This window comes from Magallana gigas, chromosome 6 (genome assembly GCF_963853765.1).
Source record: "Magallana gigas chromosome 6, xbMagGiga1.1, whole genome shotgun sequence".
In the NCBI taxonomy this organism is placed as follows: domain Eukaryota; kingdom Metazoa; phylum Mollusca; class Bivalvia; order Ostreida; family Ostreidae; genus Magallana; species Magallana gigas.
This window is the reverse complement of record NC_088858.1, coordinates 12,990,093-13,006,560: the sequence shown is the minus strand read 5'-3', so window position 1 is coordinate 13,006,560 and position 16,468 is coordinate 12,990,093. Positions and strand designations below refer to the sequence as shown.

The 16,468-nt window shown below is 33.0% G+C and overlaps 2 protein-coding genes across 6 annotated transcripts; both read right to left on the bottom strand.

The window, feature by feature from the left end:
* Positions 1-363: 363 nt before the first annotated feature.
* On the bottom strand, positions 364-3,749 carry LOC105323861 (uncharacterized). Of its 4 annotated transcripts, XM_066088541.1 has the most exons (10): positions 3,660-3,749; positions 3,480-3,560; positions 3,184-3,252; positions 2,048-2,080; positions 1,885-1,950; positions 1,702-1,797; positions 1,411-1,509; positions 1,112-1,219; positions 650-739; positions 364-538 (listed from the first exon to the last, which is right to left on the bottom strand). In XM_066088541.1, the coding sequence occupies exons 1-8, from the start codon at positions 3,741-3,743 to the stop codon at positions 1,124-1,126; spliced, it is 624 nt and encodes a 207-aa protein (XP_065944613.1). In that variant the 5' UTR covers positions 3,744-3,749; the 3' UTR covers positions 364-538; positions 650-739; positions 1,112-1,123. The 4 variants fall into 4 exon arrangements, with proteins under 4 accessions (XP_065944613.1, XP_065944615.1, XP_065944614.1 ...); XM_066088543.1 differs by lacking the exon at positions 1,411-1,509; XM_066088542.1 differs by lacking the exon at positions 2,048-2,080.
* A 2,443-nt stretch (positions 3,750-6,192) lies between these two features.
* LOC105320396 (leucine-rich repeat-containing protein 74B) lies at positions 6,193-15,983 on the bottom strand. Of its 2 annotated transcripts, none has more exons than XM_011418327.4 (12): positions 15,469-15,983; positions 12,121-12,523; positions 11,792-11,976; positions 10,638-10,745; positions 10,377-10,470; positions 10,233-10,282; positions 9,761-9,928; positions 9,222-9,416; positions 9,020-9,115; positions 8,664-8,921; positions 7,081-7,160; positions 6,193-6,926 (listed from the first exon to the last, which is right to left on the bottom strand). In XM_011418327.4, the coding sequence occupies exons 2-12, from the start codon at positions 12,452-12,454 to the stop codon at positions 6,716-6,718; spliced, it is 1,779 nt and encodes a 592-aa protein (XP_011416629.3). In that variant the 5' UTR covers positions 12,455-12,523; positions 15,469-15,983; the 3' UTR covers positions 6,193-6,715. The 2 variants fall into 2 exon arrangements, with proteins under 2 accessions (XP_011416629.3, XP_034323349.2); XM_034467458.2 differs by lacking the exon at positions 15,469-15,983 and adding an exon at positions 12,762-12,915.
* Between the last annotated feature and the right edge of the window lie 485 nt (positions 15,984-16,468).

The following is a 16,468-nucleotide window of genomic DNA, read 5'->3' as shown; positions in this document are numbered from 1 at the left end:
CAAGAAAGAAGTCCATATTTTGTTTTTTATAAAAAATTTTCAAAGAGCCTTAAGTGTGTTGGTAAAAATGAAATTCGATGTACATTACTAATCAACGCACTTTTAAAAAAAAATTTCAAAGTTCGTGGACTTGGTTTAAATTTAACGCATTTTGAAAAATTTTCCAAAAAGCATTGATTTTGTCCCAAATTTGACGCACAAATTAATTTTTTAAGTGCGTAATTTAGTGCGTTGCCACAAAGCTTCATATTATTTTTTTTACATGTCGTAAAATGAGAATGAATAATAATTTAAAAAAAGGTGATAACATGAACATATATATAAATTTAATTGAGAATTCTCGATAAGCATTTAGTAAATATATTTAAATAAAATTCATGTGAACAGCATAAAATACAAAATCAACATTCTTTGAGTTATAAGCAAAATGTTTTTGGTAGGGTTTTTTTTCAGCAAACGGTAACTAAGCTATGTTTCTTAGTCCGAAAAATTTGAGAAACCGTCGGCCCATTGAAAGTTTTTTCTCTTTGGAGGAAGTCTGAAAATTAAAGAAAATAATGAACACCAAACCGCGAATAATATAACAAATTTCCTTTAAAGACGAAAATAACCTTCATTTGATAATTATATGATTGGTGAAGTTACATACCACACAATGTACCGACTGATCCGCCACCGATTCTTCGGAGGTGTTCGGTGGATCTACATCTCTCATTTGTGTGAATGGCGTTTCAATAATCTATTAAGAGCCAAAAATCAAGATCAGTTAGATGCAGTGATCAAACCCAGATTGAATATTGAACAACAAAAAGTTCTCTACATCACTGAATATAGTATTTTGTTTTCGTTTTTTGTTTTTTGTTTGTTTTTTGTTTTGATTTTTTGTTTTAGTTTTTTTATTATGTTTTGCTATTTTTCTTTTAAAGAAACAAAACGAAATTTTTTTAAAACATTCTTTGCATGAAATCTGCTTTTTAATTGTCGATTAACTTTAGCAAATAGATATCTGGTAAGCTTAATAAAAAGATTAAAAAATCAAAAATAGAATATTTTTATATAAATACAAATTTTTCTCGACAGATCTTTCATAAATCATAAATACTGTACTCACCTGTGGCCCTTTTTAAAAGTCTTCAATCTTGAAAAGGAAAAGTTTTCTCGGTCCTAAAGAATCATCATTATCTTCTTCTAAACACAGCCCCTTTAGCAACACCATTCGCTGAAAAAAAGAAAGAAATTTTTTAATACTTATCCGAATGGTCATTAAATATTTCATACTTATTCAGAGTATATTCATTCTCTCTCTCTCTCTCTCTCTCTCTCTCTCTCTCTCTCTCTCTCTCTCTCTCTCTCTCTCTCTCTCTCTCTCTCTCTCTCTCCGATTCTGATACACAATATAATACAAAGGACCTTAATTTCAGCATGAATAGCCATCATTTGTTTTGTCTTTGCTATTATTTTCTCACAATTGTCCACCGTCCGTTTTTCTGTCACGGAGTTAAATGAGCTCTGGAAAATTATTGGCACAAGTTTGTTGTAACGCTTTTTAATTTGTACATGATTGTCGATCACAAAATGTTTGTAAAAATTGAATTATTTTTAACGCCCAATTTTCCCCATAAAACTTCAAAAACTGAACCCAAGTGAAAGGAAATATACATTTACAATTGTCTTAGAAGTCCGCAGTGCTCTAATTCTTACCAGTAGCTGCTGATGGACTGTCTCCATTGTCCTTCTTCTTTCAATCATGTTTTTATCTATTTCGTCTTTTTTCAGGGATTCATAATCTTGAGGAACCTATTAACAACATTCATTATGTTAAAGACATATTAAAGTTTAAAAGGATTTTGTAGGCGGTTTTTTTTCAAATACACAGAATGATACCTTCAAAGCCAAAGCCTCCTTCATAAAGCTTTCACGGGCCTTCGCTATAATTTCTTTGACATATACCTAAATGACAAATGGTCATTATTTTGATTGAAAAATACAAAATTAAAAAGGGAAGAGAGAATAATTCATTCAGATTTTGTTGTTGATGATAATCAACCTTTTTTTCCTCAATACCAGCTTTTGTCCCTTCCTGTAAAATGAAGATATTTAAAGGTATATGTGGCGTATTTTATCATGCTAAGAAATATTTGATTGATTTATTTATTTAAATATGTTACATTAAGATATATCTTCACAATAAATTAAGCAGTTTATATCAATCGGGTTAAAAAGATATAGAAATTAACAAATAATTTTTATAATTATTTTCGCGTCCACAATAAATACAGCATTTGAATAAACCCCGCCTTAAATCGGTCACGTGATGCCACGCCCAGTCTATCACAACAACAATGGCGACGACGAGAAAGATACCGTTATACCGTTAAGTTTGACAGATTTGGCCAAGAAAAAAAAGAGACAGACTGACAATGATAGGAACAAAGGGAAGATTATCATCGGAGACCATGTAGATTAATGGAATAGGAATTAAAGCCGAATTAAACTTAAGTTTAATAAGATTTTATCATGAAGTTGTAGGGGTTTTGCTGGTCAGGTTCGTATTCATGTCCTAACTTTATAAGTTATGAACCACAAGTGGATTTTTGTTTAGAGAAATTTTTGAATGAAGAATAAACAAACACTCTCAGTACATGCATCCTTCAGGAAAGGGGGTATTCACTCATTTTACCGTGTCGTTGATGCTAAAATAGTGTTTCATCTTTATTTAACATAATAAGCAATTTATATCGTTCTACCATAATGAATAACGAAATAATAATGCTTTGGGTATCATCTGATATAAGAATGATATAATTTAAGACATGGAAAACGTGATTCTAATTTGTAAACTGTTCTTCCTTAGTGTTTTCAATACTATAGGTTTTCCCGCACTCATGCGCAGTGGCGTTACCAATGGCCGATCACATTTAATATTCATCAGACGTGTAGCAAAGTTTAGAGACAAATAACTAAAGAAAGAACATGTTTTACGGGCCTAGAGTTTGTGAAACATCTAATTACATGTATAAGAAGCATTATGTATATTTTTACTAAAACTCGTGTCAAAAATTTTACTCAAAATACGCCACATATACTTTTAATTTATATAACGCTACATATAAATATGTTATGTAGAGTTTTTAAGAATGAATATTCTTAATGTTTCCATCTAGAATGACAACAAATATTTACCTCTTCACTCGCTTTTTTGCCATGAAGGCTGTCAAAGTATGCATTCGTTGCCCAGCTAGGTAGAAAATCCTGTAAATTAAATAAACTCTTTAGATCTATCATCGTCCAATAAATCAGGTAGTGCTAGGGCATCTATGATCAATAAAAACAGGATCATATTGATAAGATTTAGGAGAGGAACACGTAAGCTGTAAGAACTTGTTTCCAATCCTCTTATGTAATTACACAATAAAATATGTTCAAATCATATTGATAAGATAATGAATATCGAATAAGAATTTATTTTCAATACATACGTATACACCCACATTCTCTGCATTTATTTTCTTGAGGTTCTTGATGGTCTTTGCAACCTTTTTGTGACGAACGTTTTTCCTCTGAAAGTATTGTATTCGTGTCCATTATAATTATATAGACTAATCAGTTGAATATTAAAGAAATAAACATACTTTTTAATTTTTGTTTACGATACTTGCCATTTTCACTTGATCATCTGAGGTTGGATCAAAGAAAAGGGGATTTAAATTGTTGAATACTCTCTGCATCTTCTTTTCGTACATGTCTCCGTTCCGTAACATAGGAAAATGATCTATGACATGACGCGTTATGAAAACGCCACCAACGTGATGACGTCACAATCTCTCTCTCTCTCTCTCTCTCTCTCTCTCTCTCTCTCTCTGATAGCTTCGATCATCCATCTTCCCAAGTCAAGGGTTTCTGATCCGCATAGCTTCTCACAAACGAGAAGCGGATCAGAAACCCTTGACTTGGGAAGATGCGATCAACAAACCGTCTAATTACATGTATATAAATCACCGTAACTAAAAAGCATGCAGTGCTTTCAATTGATTTTTAAAATTAAATAAACTTCTAGAACAGCATGTCTACCTTTCTTTTCAAGATATTGTTAACATTTTGTTAATTTGTCCTGTTATATTTTTTGTTTGTTAGAATTCACATACAACATGACAGTAAATGATTTAAACATATTGGATTGTCTCCCTTTGGCTATATAACAGAAAACGTGGAAAGAAATTTTAGACCTCGATTTCCATTCCTTGCAAAGCACAATCTTACACACAATTTACACGCAATTTCGTGCCATTCCTTCAAATCTAAAAAGAGATCATTGAAACAATTCCTATTGTTTTCAAAAAAATAATTCTGATGGTAGGGTTATCTCTCTTGATCAGATATTTTTGTTTAAAATATTACACAGTATAAGTTATACAGTTGCAGTTGCAAGTTACAAAAATCTGTGGAGATTCCTGTTTCATCATTCAAAACTAGAGTATACTTCCTCAATATTTTCGTATAGTAGCAAAATCTAAACAATCAGCACGAAAAGAGAATTTGTTTACATTATACAGAACAGTGTCATTCCACATAGTCATAAAAAATTCAAATAGTCTCGTATCGTTTCCATCTAAAAAAGATTGTTCCTTTCGCGGAAATTCACACCCTAGGAGACCTATATTGGAAATTATTTTGTCCTACGCATGCTGTTGTGTGTATTCGGCTTTTTTTTTTAATAAACAGATACTTTTTACAAATTGGACCCGTTTTTTCTGTTCCAACATGCATTTAATTAAAGAGTATCTAACCTATATGTATATGTAAGTATTTCCTCAAAATGTGTTCCGATGATAATTTTTTTTTGGGGGGGGGGGGGATTTAGGTAAAATTTGAAGAAAAATGTTTGGTCCTGCCTTGTTTTTTTTGTGTGCGTACAATTGATTTTTAACAACCTTATTCTTTCACATTAGTGTGTTACAAGTATATAATGTGTATTTTGCATTATGCATGTTTGATTACCGACATTAAGAGCCGGTTTATATTTTCCTAAAAAAAAAAAACCTATTGAAGCTCTAAGTTTTATTATTTCAATTTTGATTCAGTAAACGGTACAGCAATAATTCGACTATCATCGTCCATTTATGAGATTTACATGTTTGTCAAAATGGAATCAAACACTATCAATAATATGGTAAAATTGCGTTTTCTTTGTTGTTTTGTGTTCTTAAAGCTTAAGACAATCTGAAAGAAATATGACGTAGTTTGATTGTTTGAGAACGACATTTTTCTCAGTGTCATATTTGTCAAGACCCGAAACATATTGTAATCGACAAAAAAGAACATTGTGTCTCCATAGACAACTGTAATTGTTTTCTCTTCTCACTTTATATTGAACAATGCAGCTTGGTCTTATTAATTCCTTACTGCATTGATTGCCTATTTCTTGGATATCGTCGGTCCTGTACATGTAACACACCATGCTGTGCAGACAAATTGATTACTGATCGTTAGCGCGGTATGCTAATTTGTATGCACAGCCTGGGTCTGGTGTGATTTAGGACCGACGATATCCAAAAAAAGCATGCCATGCTTATATTCGATTTAAATAAAACTCGTCACCACTACAGTTATAAATTATTAAACTAATGATTGAACGCATATACTTGGATTCCACAATAGAAACGAATTAGAGGACGAATACCCCATTCATCTCATTTAATACCACATTTATCTCATTTATTCTATAAAAGATACAATCTTTGAAACAAAATTTACATCTTTTATAATTATTGAAATATTTTGTTTCAAAGTGTAAGGTTAAAAAAAATAGTACCGTTTCAAATGAAAACGGCATATCTATTTCAAAGTATTGTAATATACAAGAGAAGCTTCAAGTTTAGTATATTACTCATTCTAATTCAAAAGACAACGTAAACTCTGACGCAAGTTTTAAAGAAATCATTTCGACTAATTGTGACTTGTACGTCCAATGGACAGGGCGTTTAATCTACGAAAATGCAACAAATATCTCATTTTCAACAAAATTAATAAATAATTTACTATTAACTTCTTACGTTCAAGGTAGTAAGTAAACATTTCACAGGATCTACCCAATGAACAAACATACTCAACAGTTAACCGTGAACTGTGGGCGGGAACATAACTCATTCTTTACCTCTAAGAAGATTGGAACAAATACTCAAAACACAAAAATTAAGTTCGAGATTTTATTAAACTTGCAACAAACCTGTAAATGATGGCTATTAAATGTCAATAATTATTTATTTGAAGTACTAAATTACTGGTTAAATTCAATTTGCATGCACGTTTTAATTAAATATTTCGAATATTTAACATTTAAAAGTTTAAAATAAAATACCTATCAATGCCACTTTATATAGATGATACTTGTCACCATCAAATGCAAAGAACTGTTTCGACCAAAAGGGTCTCCTGGGTTTAAAAAAAAATTGAAAATCAACCAACGTGAATGAAATGCATTCAGCACCGTAAACATGTAAATCAGAACGATGATTTTAAACGTACTATATTACATTAGGAGAAATGGATGCGTCAAACGCATAGTTAATGCTAGCGTGTTCCTAGCCTTGTAGACTCAACTGTAGCGCCGTAGCATACAACTTCTTGAATATTTAAAGTGTTTCAACCACTGTGGAATCCTTAACTTCAAAAACGACACAAACTTGCATTCATGTGTCACAAAGAAAGAGCGTGATCATTTCTTTTTCTTCTCCTTTTTCTTGGCCTTGTTTTTGGCGGACTTGGGTTTGTTTCCCCCGTCTGTCGATACAGTATCTGTGCTAGACGTCCTTCGCCTCGCGGAGGACACGCTTTTCTCAGATTTATCGGAACTAAAACTCACAACGGATGCGGATCTTGATTCCGGACTGATGGGAGATTCAGATTCGTTTTCATCCAGTATGCGACTAAAACAAACAAATGGAAAATAAAATCATTGCAATACCGTTGATGATTCGTACATGGATTAAATCCTCGTTACAAATACCCGATGGTATTGCTAACAAGTAGTGACCCATTTATATTCAACAGATGCCTATAATAATATGGCCATTTGCTTACTTATAATTAATAAAACCATCCACGTCCAGGGTCCGAATTAAAACGGTCAGCTGTTGGTCAGGTATATCGATTCCAGAACCCTGCAAAAATCAAAACCCCCAATTGCTGAAGAACTCTGAAATACTCACGCAGATACACGCAAAACATAAAACGAAGCTTTGAGCACACGTAAAATCTATATACTAGTAAACAGTAAAATTATTTTAGGGGGCGCTTTGGGTCAATTGCATGTGATGTTTACTAGTATTGTACTGAAAAGGATTCATAGCTGTAGGATCATGAAGGCCCTGACCCAATTCAAATATTCTATAACCTCTATACAAAAATTTATAAATCCTATGTCAACGCTCCAATTCATAGTGAGACAATATAGGGAAATTCTTTAACGGAGTGCATGTTGTTATAAAAAATCAAGATGATTAACAGCTTCAACTCTAAGCAAGTAGATCGATATATAGATATTGAAATGGTATGGAAATTAATGGTTTCAGTATGTATGTATCACTATGTAAATTCTATTGTAAAGATTTCCGCTCCCTAACGGCCTTAGATATACATTCATTTTGTATTAAATTATTATATTTGATTATATATATTTATTCAGAACATTGACAAAAGGTGCATGAATATATGTTATATTTAAAGTGAATGATGACCTACATGTACAGCCATCACGATTTCATCAAACCCGGAACTATATTAACTACAGTAAATATCTCTTGATTAGTGGGTATTGCATATTGATGTCCTTAGTTCAAGCAGATACTTGTATTCAATCCAAAATACAGAATTAATCATTTAAAATAGGCTCCGTTTTCTTCTCTTTGTTAAGCTCACTAGCATCAAATTTGCAGGCACGTTGATACAAAAAGGAGGGGGCCTACCACCCCCCACCCTCCCCCAACCAAGGTTTTTGTTCACAGACTTTTCTTCTTATACTAAGCCTTAATTTTTAGAAAATGAATTGTTTTCGCAAAGCAAATTGATCAATTCAATTTTTGGGAAAGTATTATACAATTACAATGATGATAATCAATCGTAGTAATGTCGAAAAATTTACCTCTTAGGTCACGTGTAGGTGATTATAATACTTATATTTTTTAGAATGTTTTATTTCAGCCAATCAGAAAGCTTTGAATAATCAATTATATAATGACAAATCTATAGATTTTTTATCGTTTATCATAACTTCGGTAAATAAAACAACATGTTTAATTCTTTCGTCACAACAATAAATCGGTTCATTTCTTTACTGTAGTAATCCCCGTAACGTGTCCGTCTTAAATGACATAATCTTGGATTTGGAAAAACCCAATTGTTCTAACTCGGGGTCTTTTAAGGATTTGCGGAAAGCGTTATTAAAGTCTTAGTGGTTTTACGACAGATTATGGGTCTAGTCTTTTGGGTCAAAGACTGCATGTACACGTAGTAAATTACCACTACATGAAGTTGTGAATTTTGGAACACTGACAGAACTTTAAAAGTGTAAATACTTCTCTCAATTTAGATCACAATTAAGTAATGTAAGTTGTCATGTGATACATGTATGAACCAACAATATCAATTGTCGACGATTTCTTTACCCTTATAAGATCTTTGAATTCGTTTGCATCAAGTCGAAGACGATGTCCGCCATTGAATACGTCATGGAGGTTGACTCCTGAGAATTCCGCGTATTTCTTAAATGTTTCTATTGGGTCTCTTCTGAAGGCACTAAGTCGGGCATATGTTCCATTCTTCGGATGCATTTCTGGCAAAATACCCTCATGTTTTATTCTTAATTTTCTTTGTTCTTTCAGTCTTTCTTCAATCGTAGCAAACTCCGTTTTTACAAGCATGTTCTGAAAGTTAGTAAACAAAGAATTATCATACAATCACTGAAATTAAATCCATGTATTGTAGTAAGTCTTGGTAACAATGCTAAAGGATAAAAACTTACACTGAAATCCAAGTACTTTATTGCACTGTTTTCATTTGCCTCAACCGCTTCTAGAATGACCATAGCTCCTTCACTCTCAAAAGGATTATTTCCAACCTATAAAAAGGCATTATGTTTTACATGATTACACATCTACACATCATTGTGAAAAACATTTTTAACGACTTTACGATGTGAAACAATGAGGAAACAAAAGTTTCACCTTCAGATACTGAAGAACATCGTTCTCTTTCAGTCCATTGGCTAAAAAGGCAGCACCTTCCACAGGGATTCGGTTGAAGCTGATGTCTAGTTCCCTCAGAGTCCTGTTGTGTTTTAAGGCTTTCATCATGGCTTCCGACCCAGCTTTGGCAAGACCGGCCATTTGAAAACGAAACTTTTTCAAACCAACGTTTTCCTACAAAATTAAAATTAACAAAATCTTGTACTAGTGTTCCTTAAAATAATTTTACTTAAGTACAATATTTTATTTTGTATCATTTTTACGATATACATGGGTGTTTTTTATTTATTTAAAAAATATGATGATAAAGCACGTACAATGAAGTGCTAGTATGCAACGTCATGATAACTGGTATGTGTTGTTTTATATTATATATATGTTACCTTTTGATTTCTCAACGACGTTTTTAAATTTCTCTTTATTTAAATTAATTCACTCAAACACATGGTTTTAATTGCGTATCTATAAAAATATTACGCAATTGCGTCATACATATATAATGACGACAAATCGCAGACCTGCAGTCCTTCAGCAATGGCGACGGCTCCAGTAGTTTTGAAGTGGTTCCAGCTGAGGTCCAACATTTCCAGCCTGTCATTCTCTTGTATCCCTTCCCTCAGAAATCGGGCACTGGTTTCCTCTAGTCTGTTATTGGCTAATATCAGCTCTTTTAGTGTTTGATTTCCCTGTTATTACAGAAAGTTTAATGGCATTTTCTCTTGGACAGATCGTGAAGATGTGTTATTGTGTTAAAATTCGTGTAGGACGGTCTCTTTGTCTTATTAGTGAACTGGCATAAATTTATATAGTCTTGTGTAGAAATATGATAGAAACTTTATGTTCATTGTGCATCCATTAGTACCATTCTCTCTCTCTCTCTCTCTCTCTCTCTCTCTCTCTCTCTCTCTCTCTCTCTCTCTCTCTCTCTCTCTCTCTCTCTCTCTCTCTCTCTCTAAAACAATGTTTACTCGTACTTAATAACAGGGTTACCTTTAAAACCTCGGAAAAACTTTGTCCCGCGGGATCCCCAATTTCGTTCGCTACAAAAATGAATAGATATGAGAGGCGTTAAAACGATAACTAGGGTTACTCAAACAATGTCCTATCGAATTTTTACTTTTCATTAACATGTACCTGTCATATCGACTTTTAAAAGATTCCGATTGCTCTTCAAAAACTGGCAAATCGAAATGGCTCCCTCTGTTCCTATTTTGTTCTCGCTAAGCACCTGTTGAAAATGAAATATTGAACGCATAAAAATGTAATATTTTCTATTTTCATACTTTCAATATATCGATTCTCTCTCACTTTCTGCCATCAGCTACCGGTAATTCTGCATTACCTATACTTGAATGTGTTTGTTTTAGCGTTCGCTCGACATTATTGTTGGCTTACCACTTCAGTAAGAAACAGGTTCTCCCTGAGCACACGACACAAGCAGCGGGCCCCCAGGCTGTCAATTCCATTGCCCTCTAGGTTTAATATCTCAATATTCGTGTTCGTCTGCAATATACATAAAGATGATTCAAAGTCAATAAATCTTGTCTACACTTAACTCTCTTCAGACCAAAACAATATTTACCTACATGCATTTGTCGTACGAAATTTTTCTAAAAGCAAAAATCAGTTTTGGAAAGCCATTTTTAGACAAACTCGTATACAGTTAAATGTATAATCATAATTTTTTTTTTGGAAATTGTGCATTGCTTAAACTATTCGTAAACTTAATTCAAATATATATCAGTTAAATGTCATTTTTCATGAATTGATACAATCCATTTGAATTTCAACAGATTTAAAAAACATAGTAGTATCTAAATCAATACACATCGTTTCATTTAAAAAAGCCCCGATATCGTGCTAATGTTTCTTTTCCTTTTTTTAAACGGATATTTCTCCGCTACCATTTTTTATCCAATCACAATTACAGTGACAAGATAATTCTTGCCCTTAACCAGACACAAGATTTTTTAATAGGAAAAGGAAATGCAAAATGCCACGTCTCATAAGATAGCGCCCCGTAAGGACTTTAATTACATTGCAAAGAATTGCGCTTGCTTCGTTGTGTCTTCCTGTTGCTTATGGGCAGGGTAAGTATTTCTGGATATAAAATGTGATCGTCCTTTGTCCTTCTTAGTCACTCTATTGCCGTGTTTACCTCTTGTTAAAACGCATTTGTTTGTTTCATAGTAATGCCATCAAGATTTAAAACATGATGATCAAATGTAATCCTGCAGGTCACAAGTATATGCAATCTCTGCCAATGTGCCATATTATTTGGCACCTGTTTTATGAATACTTTGTACAGAGTTAAGAACCACCAAGGAACAATTCTTTCTAAGTCTACTACACATGAACAAAAAATTATGAGGCACAGAGTTTTAAATCAATTAATAGATACTCGAAACTCAATACAATGTAAAAGAATTTAATAAAGTTGCGAGTGAAGCAAGGGTTAACACCCCTCTCAATACAATATTTTGTGTCAATATTGAATAAACTGGCGTGTATATTGCTTGTATCAGACTGGGTATTTAGATTACGCTTACCTCTAGAGGGAACGATATGGCTTTCACACTCTCTGCACCAAGTCCATGAAATCTGAGTTTAAGTTCCTTATTTTCCAAGTTTTTCACAAAATATGACACTGGATTAATTCCCAAGTCGAAACACTTTTTGATGTATTTTGTCTTTCCTGTTGTATCATGGTCAGTTGTTTTGGGGTTTAATAGAGCTACAAAATTTTAAAAAAAAAACCATTTAGTATGAAGAACAACAGATGCTTTAATTTTTTAATGATACTCTGTGAACGTATGTCTACCTGTATATACTTGAATTTAAGTTGAAAATAAAGATGATTATAATTGATTAAACATACATTCAGTGTCTATTTCTAAATCCGTATCATAGTCATCGGGATCGGTATGTATAGAAATGCTATCCTCCGTGAAATACTCGTCGTCATCACTGACGTTGTCATCGTCTGCATCTAAGAACCCGTCCTCCTGAATTTCATTGTTATTAAGAGAATCTTCGTTATTCTCTTCACTCTGCTTTTCATTACCGACAATTTCATCTTTTTCAAGATCTGGAAGATATTCTAGAATTGGCGGTCGGTTCTCTGCATCCTCATCTAGATCCTCCACCAATGGCGACAAGACTCGCCTGCTGAGGTCGCTTTCTTGAATCTGCACCCGTAGCAGATTCGACATAGTTTTCACAGTGATACACAAAGAAAGTCCCGTTCAGCCTGAACAACAGCTACATCGTGAGTGAGCAATCTGCAATAGAGATAGAGAGGGTATATAGACTCCCTCAAGGACTTTAGTTAATTGGCCGCCATGTTGACTCGACTGATTTGAAACGAGAGTATGCCGTAAGTCTCTTTGTCAATACAAAGCTATATAGAGTTTACCTGTAAATTTAAACACAATATCAAAAGCCTCCGATTGAAGAGACTAGGTTTGCATATGATATTTAATTTCAATAAATGGATTTCATAAACTTGTCTTTACATACCGGTTGGTATCGAAAATAAATCATTGCAGGTCGTAGGTCATTAAAACACTTCTCTCTATATCAACTTTTGGACAAAGACAGTTTACTTAGAGAACGGAGATGGGCTCTGTTATCTCTTTATAGCACCACTAAATTCTTCACTACCCTTTTCGAACAGACACGTTTTCAAAAAAAATAGGTTTATAATGTTTCTTGAAATAGCTCTTACATACGTACAAATTATGCAATATGTTTTTGTTTCTTTCGATTACATATACATAAATCTTTCTTATCAATTTTCTTCCCTGGTAGTAATTTGCATTAATTAAGAAGAGAAGATAGTCAAATATGTTTGAGTCTAAACCCAGAAAATTATCTATACAAGGGCAACAATATATTTATTGGTATATTGCCATAAATAATACGTCAGTAAACAGTGTCGCAAGGGCCTGGGAACTTCTTATCATTTAATTCGTATCTAAATGCCATAGGTTTTGATCAGTTCGACTTGAATTCACGCGGCGTGTTTTATCAAAGGGACTGGACAGTTGTTTATCTGTATCAAACGATGACAATTATGTTTTTGGGTTTCTTAATATACGCCAAAATTCTTTTTAAAAACTCATAAAATTAGGTAATTTTTCATTACATATATAACCTTAAAGTGTGCTGGAATCGAAGTGGTTTCCTACAAAAATGTTTACAGCCTTTACTCCTCACTCAGTGAGTAAGTGTGGGTGTAGGCCTTTACATAGACCATCTCATGTTTAAAATAGTACAAATTGTATTTTACCAAATGTGTAGAATTAAATATTCTCGCTGGGGTGAAAATACTAAATTCAATCAAATTATAAAATAATAATTATAACATCATCGTGGTGGGTTTTTTTTCAGGAGATGTGAAATTTGAAAGCAAATGCGAATACAGGAAAATGTATGTGAAAAAGGAAAAACAAATAGACGAATGAACTGTGTTATTTTATTCGTTTCTTAGAGTCCTTAATACACATATTCCATTTCTAGAATGACTTGCAAGGAAAAAGAAACAAGCGAGAACTTCTATCAAATCAATTGTCAATTTCTCAGAAATACTCGGCTTTAACACTCCCTCTTTTTACGAAATTATTCATAATTTTGAAATTGTAAACTAATCAACAATAGTTTCTCGCAAATCAAAAGGGTCTCTTTTGATCTCAATTTATTGATTTCTCGAGGGACCTTTGGCAAAAGACCTATTTGGTAGAAAGAGTTTGACTTCCGACAAGCATCGATCAGTGTTATGGCATTTCTTCGTTTTTTTTCTTTCTTTTTTTTGCATTTGTGTTGCATTAAATGGCACTTTCTAGTGATGCAGAGATTTTCAGATCATGTTGTATCCAGACAAATGTTCAACCGGTTATATGTTAAACAGCAAGTTAACGTATAAATTAAACTCCTTTTGATTGTGACGAATAAATCAAAATAAAAAGTAGTTCAAAATCTGTCTAGAACAGGTTGATTAAGATTATTCATTAAATTCGAAATGTTTAACCTTCAAAGTTTTATAAACTTCATAATATAAAACGCGCACTTGATAAACGGATTATTTGTAAATGCATTTAAAGTGTATTACTGAAGGCAACGTGAATCTGTATCCTTTGTTTGATAATCACTTAATTACATTGAAAAAATTTAAATTACAATCTAAAGAACAAATAAAATTTGAAACAAATAAAATCTCTGTGACTTGGAAATGAATATTTCTGCCTAAAGGGTTAGATTTGAAAAACACTTTGTTTTGATTCACGCCTGGTCAATTTGCATTTCATTTCTCCTTATAATCCTTCAAAGCAAACTGTTCAACCACAAGATATCGAGCAAATCATAGATTGATTGGTTAAAAGAAGCATTGAAGTTGGATGAGATTTTAAAACGCTCGTACTTACGGAAACATTAATGATTGTCTAAATGGTAGAAATTAAAAGACTAGACTTTTCTAGTGGTATTGTTTTAATTTTTTACCGTTTTCGGGTATATATTGAGGATCATGTTTATGAGAAAAATAGAAATCCAGCTTTTCAGGCCAACTGACTTGAATGTTTTCTACTGTTAGTAATGATATCAGATCATATTCCAATGATATACAATATAGAATGTCCCGATATAACGCCCTGATTCCGATTTAAAGATAACACTGTCGAGATCCAACTTCGAACAAAGTTACAATCTTATTTTATCAGATATCTACCAATGTCCCCCAAAGAGGCATACCAATGTATTCAGGTTAGATCCCGCCTTTGTTGAGAAATCATTACGTCCAAAAACGGATACTTCTCTATGGGATATTTAAACATTTCAATACAGCACATGTCATATGTGTTTTAACAAAATAAGCACACCGACTTTAAACGGAGTTCTGTTATATTGAGAAGTCCAACCTATTGATACCGTTAAAATGGTTATTGTGTCGACTAATTCGGGAGATATATCGAATTGATAAGATATACAAAAGGACCTATTTGAGTTTACTAAATAGTTAATGGAACGGGTACTAGCACTCTGCTGTATCAAATGATTAAACAGATGTTTTAAAACATGTAACAATAGATCTTTTTGAATAATAATATTAAGTCACTTTATCAACTAGATATAGGTGATCGTACGAAAAATTTTCAAAAGTTCTTGTACTTTAAATGTTATATCAACGTAAATATTGTGAAATTGATAATTTACATTCATAAAGTCTTACCTTCTATAGTAGATTGCGTCTATATTAGTATTGACAATAAAATTTGTTACAGGTGAAGTCGGTTGTATTCGAACCAATAATATCCCATTTGTTCCTTAGTTAGTCTCTATTTAAAATCAGCATCTATACTTTGGTCGATTTTCGATTCCATTAGGTAGTTCCGTTTGAAAATAAAAGCGAAACACGAGAGCCCTGCGATCAAGTGCCCGCTAATTCTTGTATAGAAGCATTGATCTGTTTAATTCTCGCCAGCAATTCATAATGTCGGCCGATTAGGTGTATTAGCCACGCAACCAAATCCCATACATCATCTGTATTGAGAGCAAATTATAACAAGTATTTAAATCTCCGCATAAATAAACACTTAAAAACTGCACTGTTTCCACTGTGGAGAGTTTACCCTTGCCAAGATGGCAAGCTTTTTTGTCTTACGCGAAGATGTCCCTGATGATATGCAATGTCTTTGAAGTATCAAACAAAGACCTCTTAGAACAACGAGTTGACAGGAACAACGAGGCACCGGATTAAACCCCCTGATTATATGTAAACGATGCTGTCACTTATGGGGACACCGAGTTTTTCACCTGTTTTACCTACCTATATCACAGATGCAGTTTAAATTCCCTTCCGCTAATGCTTTTTAAGACCGCGATATTTTTGTGGGAGATTGCTCTCTGATAAGCAGAAGAACATCTGAAGGATACCATTTTTCTATCTTTTTTTTTGAAGATTTATTATATATTCATGTCAAAGACAATATCCAAAAATTGCGAAGCTAAGTCAAGTCAATTCTGAATAAAAAGTAGGCGACAAAAAAGTTACTATCTAGGCTTGGTAAATTAAAAGATTTTCAAAGATTTTCATTCCGTTTATTCCTTGACCTTGGGGCCATGGATTTTAACATTTTTTTTTTCCATAAGAAATGACAAACAATGGAAAATTTGTGTTTAAGACTCGTTATGATGCTAGATATAAAACATTAACATGTATAAGGATTTAG

What these genes read in the sequence shown, in the direction of transcription:
- LOC105323861 (XM_066088541.1), bottom strand. Translation starts at nt 3,743, where the DNA reads ATGTACGAAAAGAAGATGCAGAGAGTATTCAACAATTTAAATCCCCTT. An exon ending in CTGGTATTGAGGAAAAAAAG is followed by an intron (nt 1,951 to 2,047) that starts GTTGATTATCAT and finishes TTTGTCATTTAG; the next exon opens with GTATATGTCAAAGAAATTAT. An exon ending in CTATTCATGCTGAAATTAAG is followed by an intron (nt 1,220 to 1,410) that starts GTCCTTTGTATT and finishes TCTTTTTTTCAG; the next exon opens with CGAATGGTGTTGCTAAAGGG.
- LOC105320396 (XM_011418327.4), bottom strand. Translation starts at nt 12,454, where the DNA reads ATGTCGAATCTGCTACGGGTGCAGATTCAAGAAAGCGACCTCAGCAGG. An exon ending in GTTTTTCCGAGGTTTTAAAG is followed by an intron (nt 9,929 to 10,232) that starts GTAACCCTGTTA and finishes CTGTAATAACAG; the next exon opens with GGAAATCAAACACTAAAAGA. An exon ending in CCATTGCTGAAGGACTGCAG is followed by an intron (nt 9,417 to 9,760) that starts GTCTGCGATTTG and finishes TTAATTTTGTAG; the next exon opens with GAAAACGTTGGTTTGAAAAA.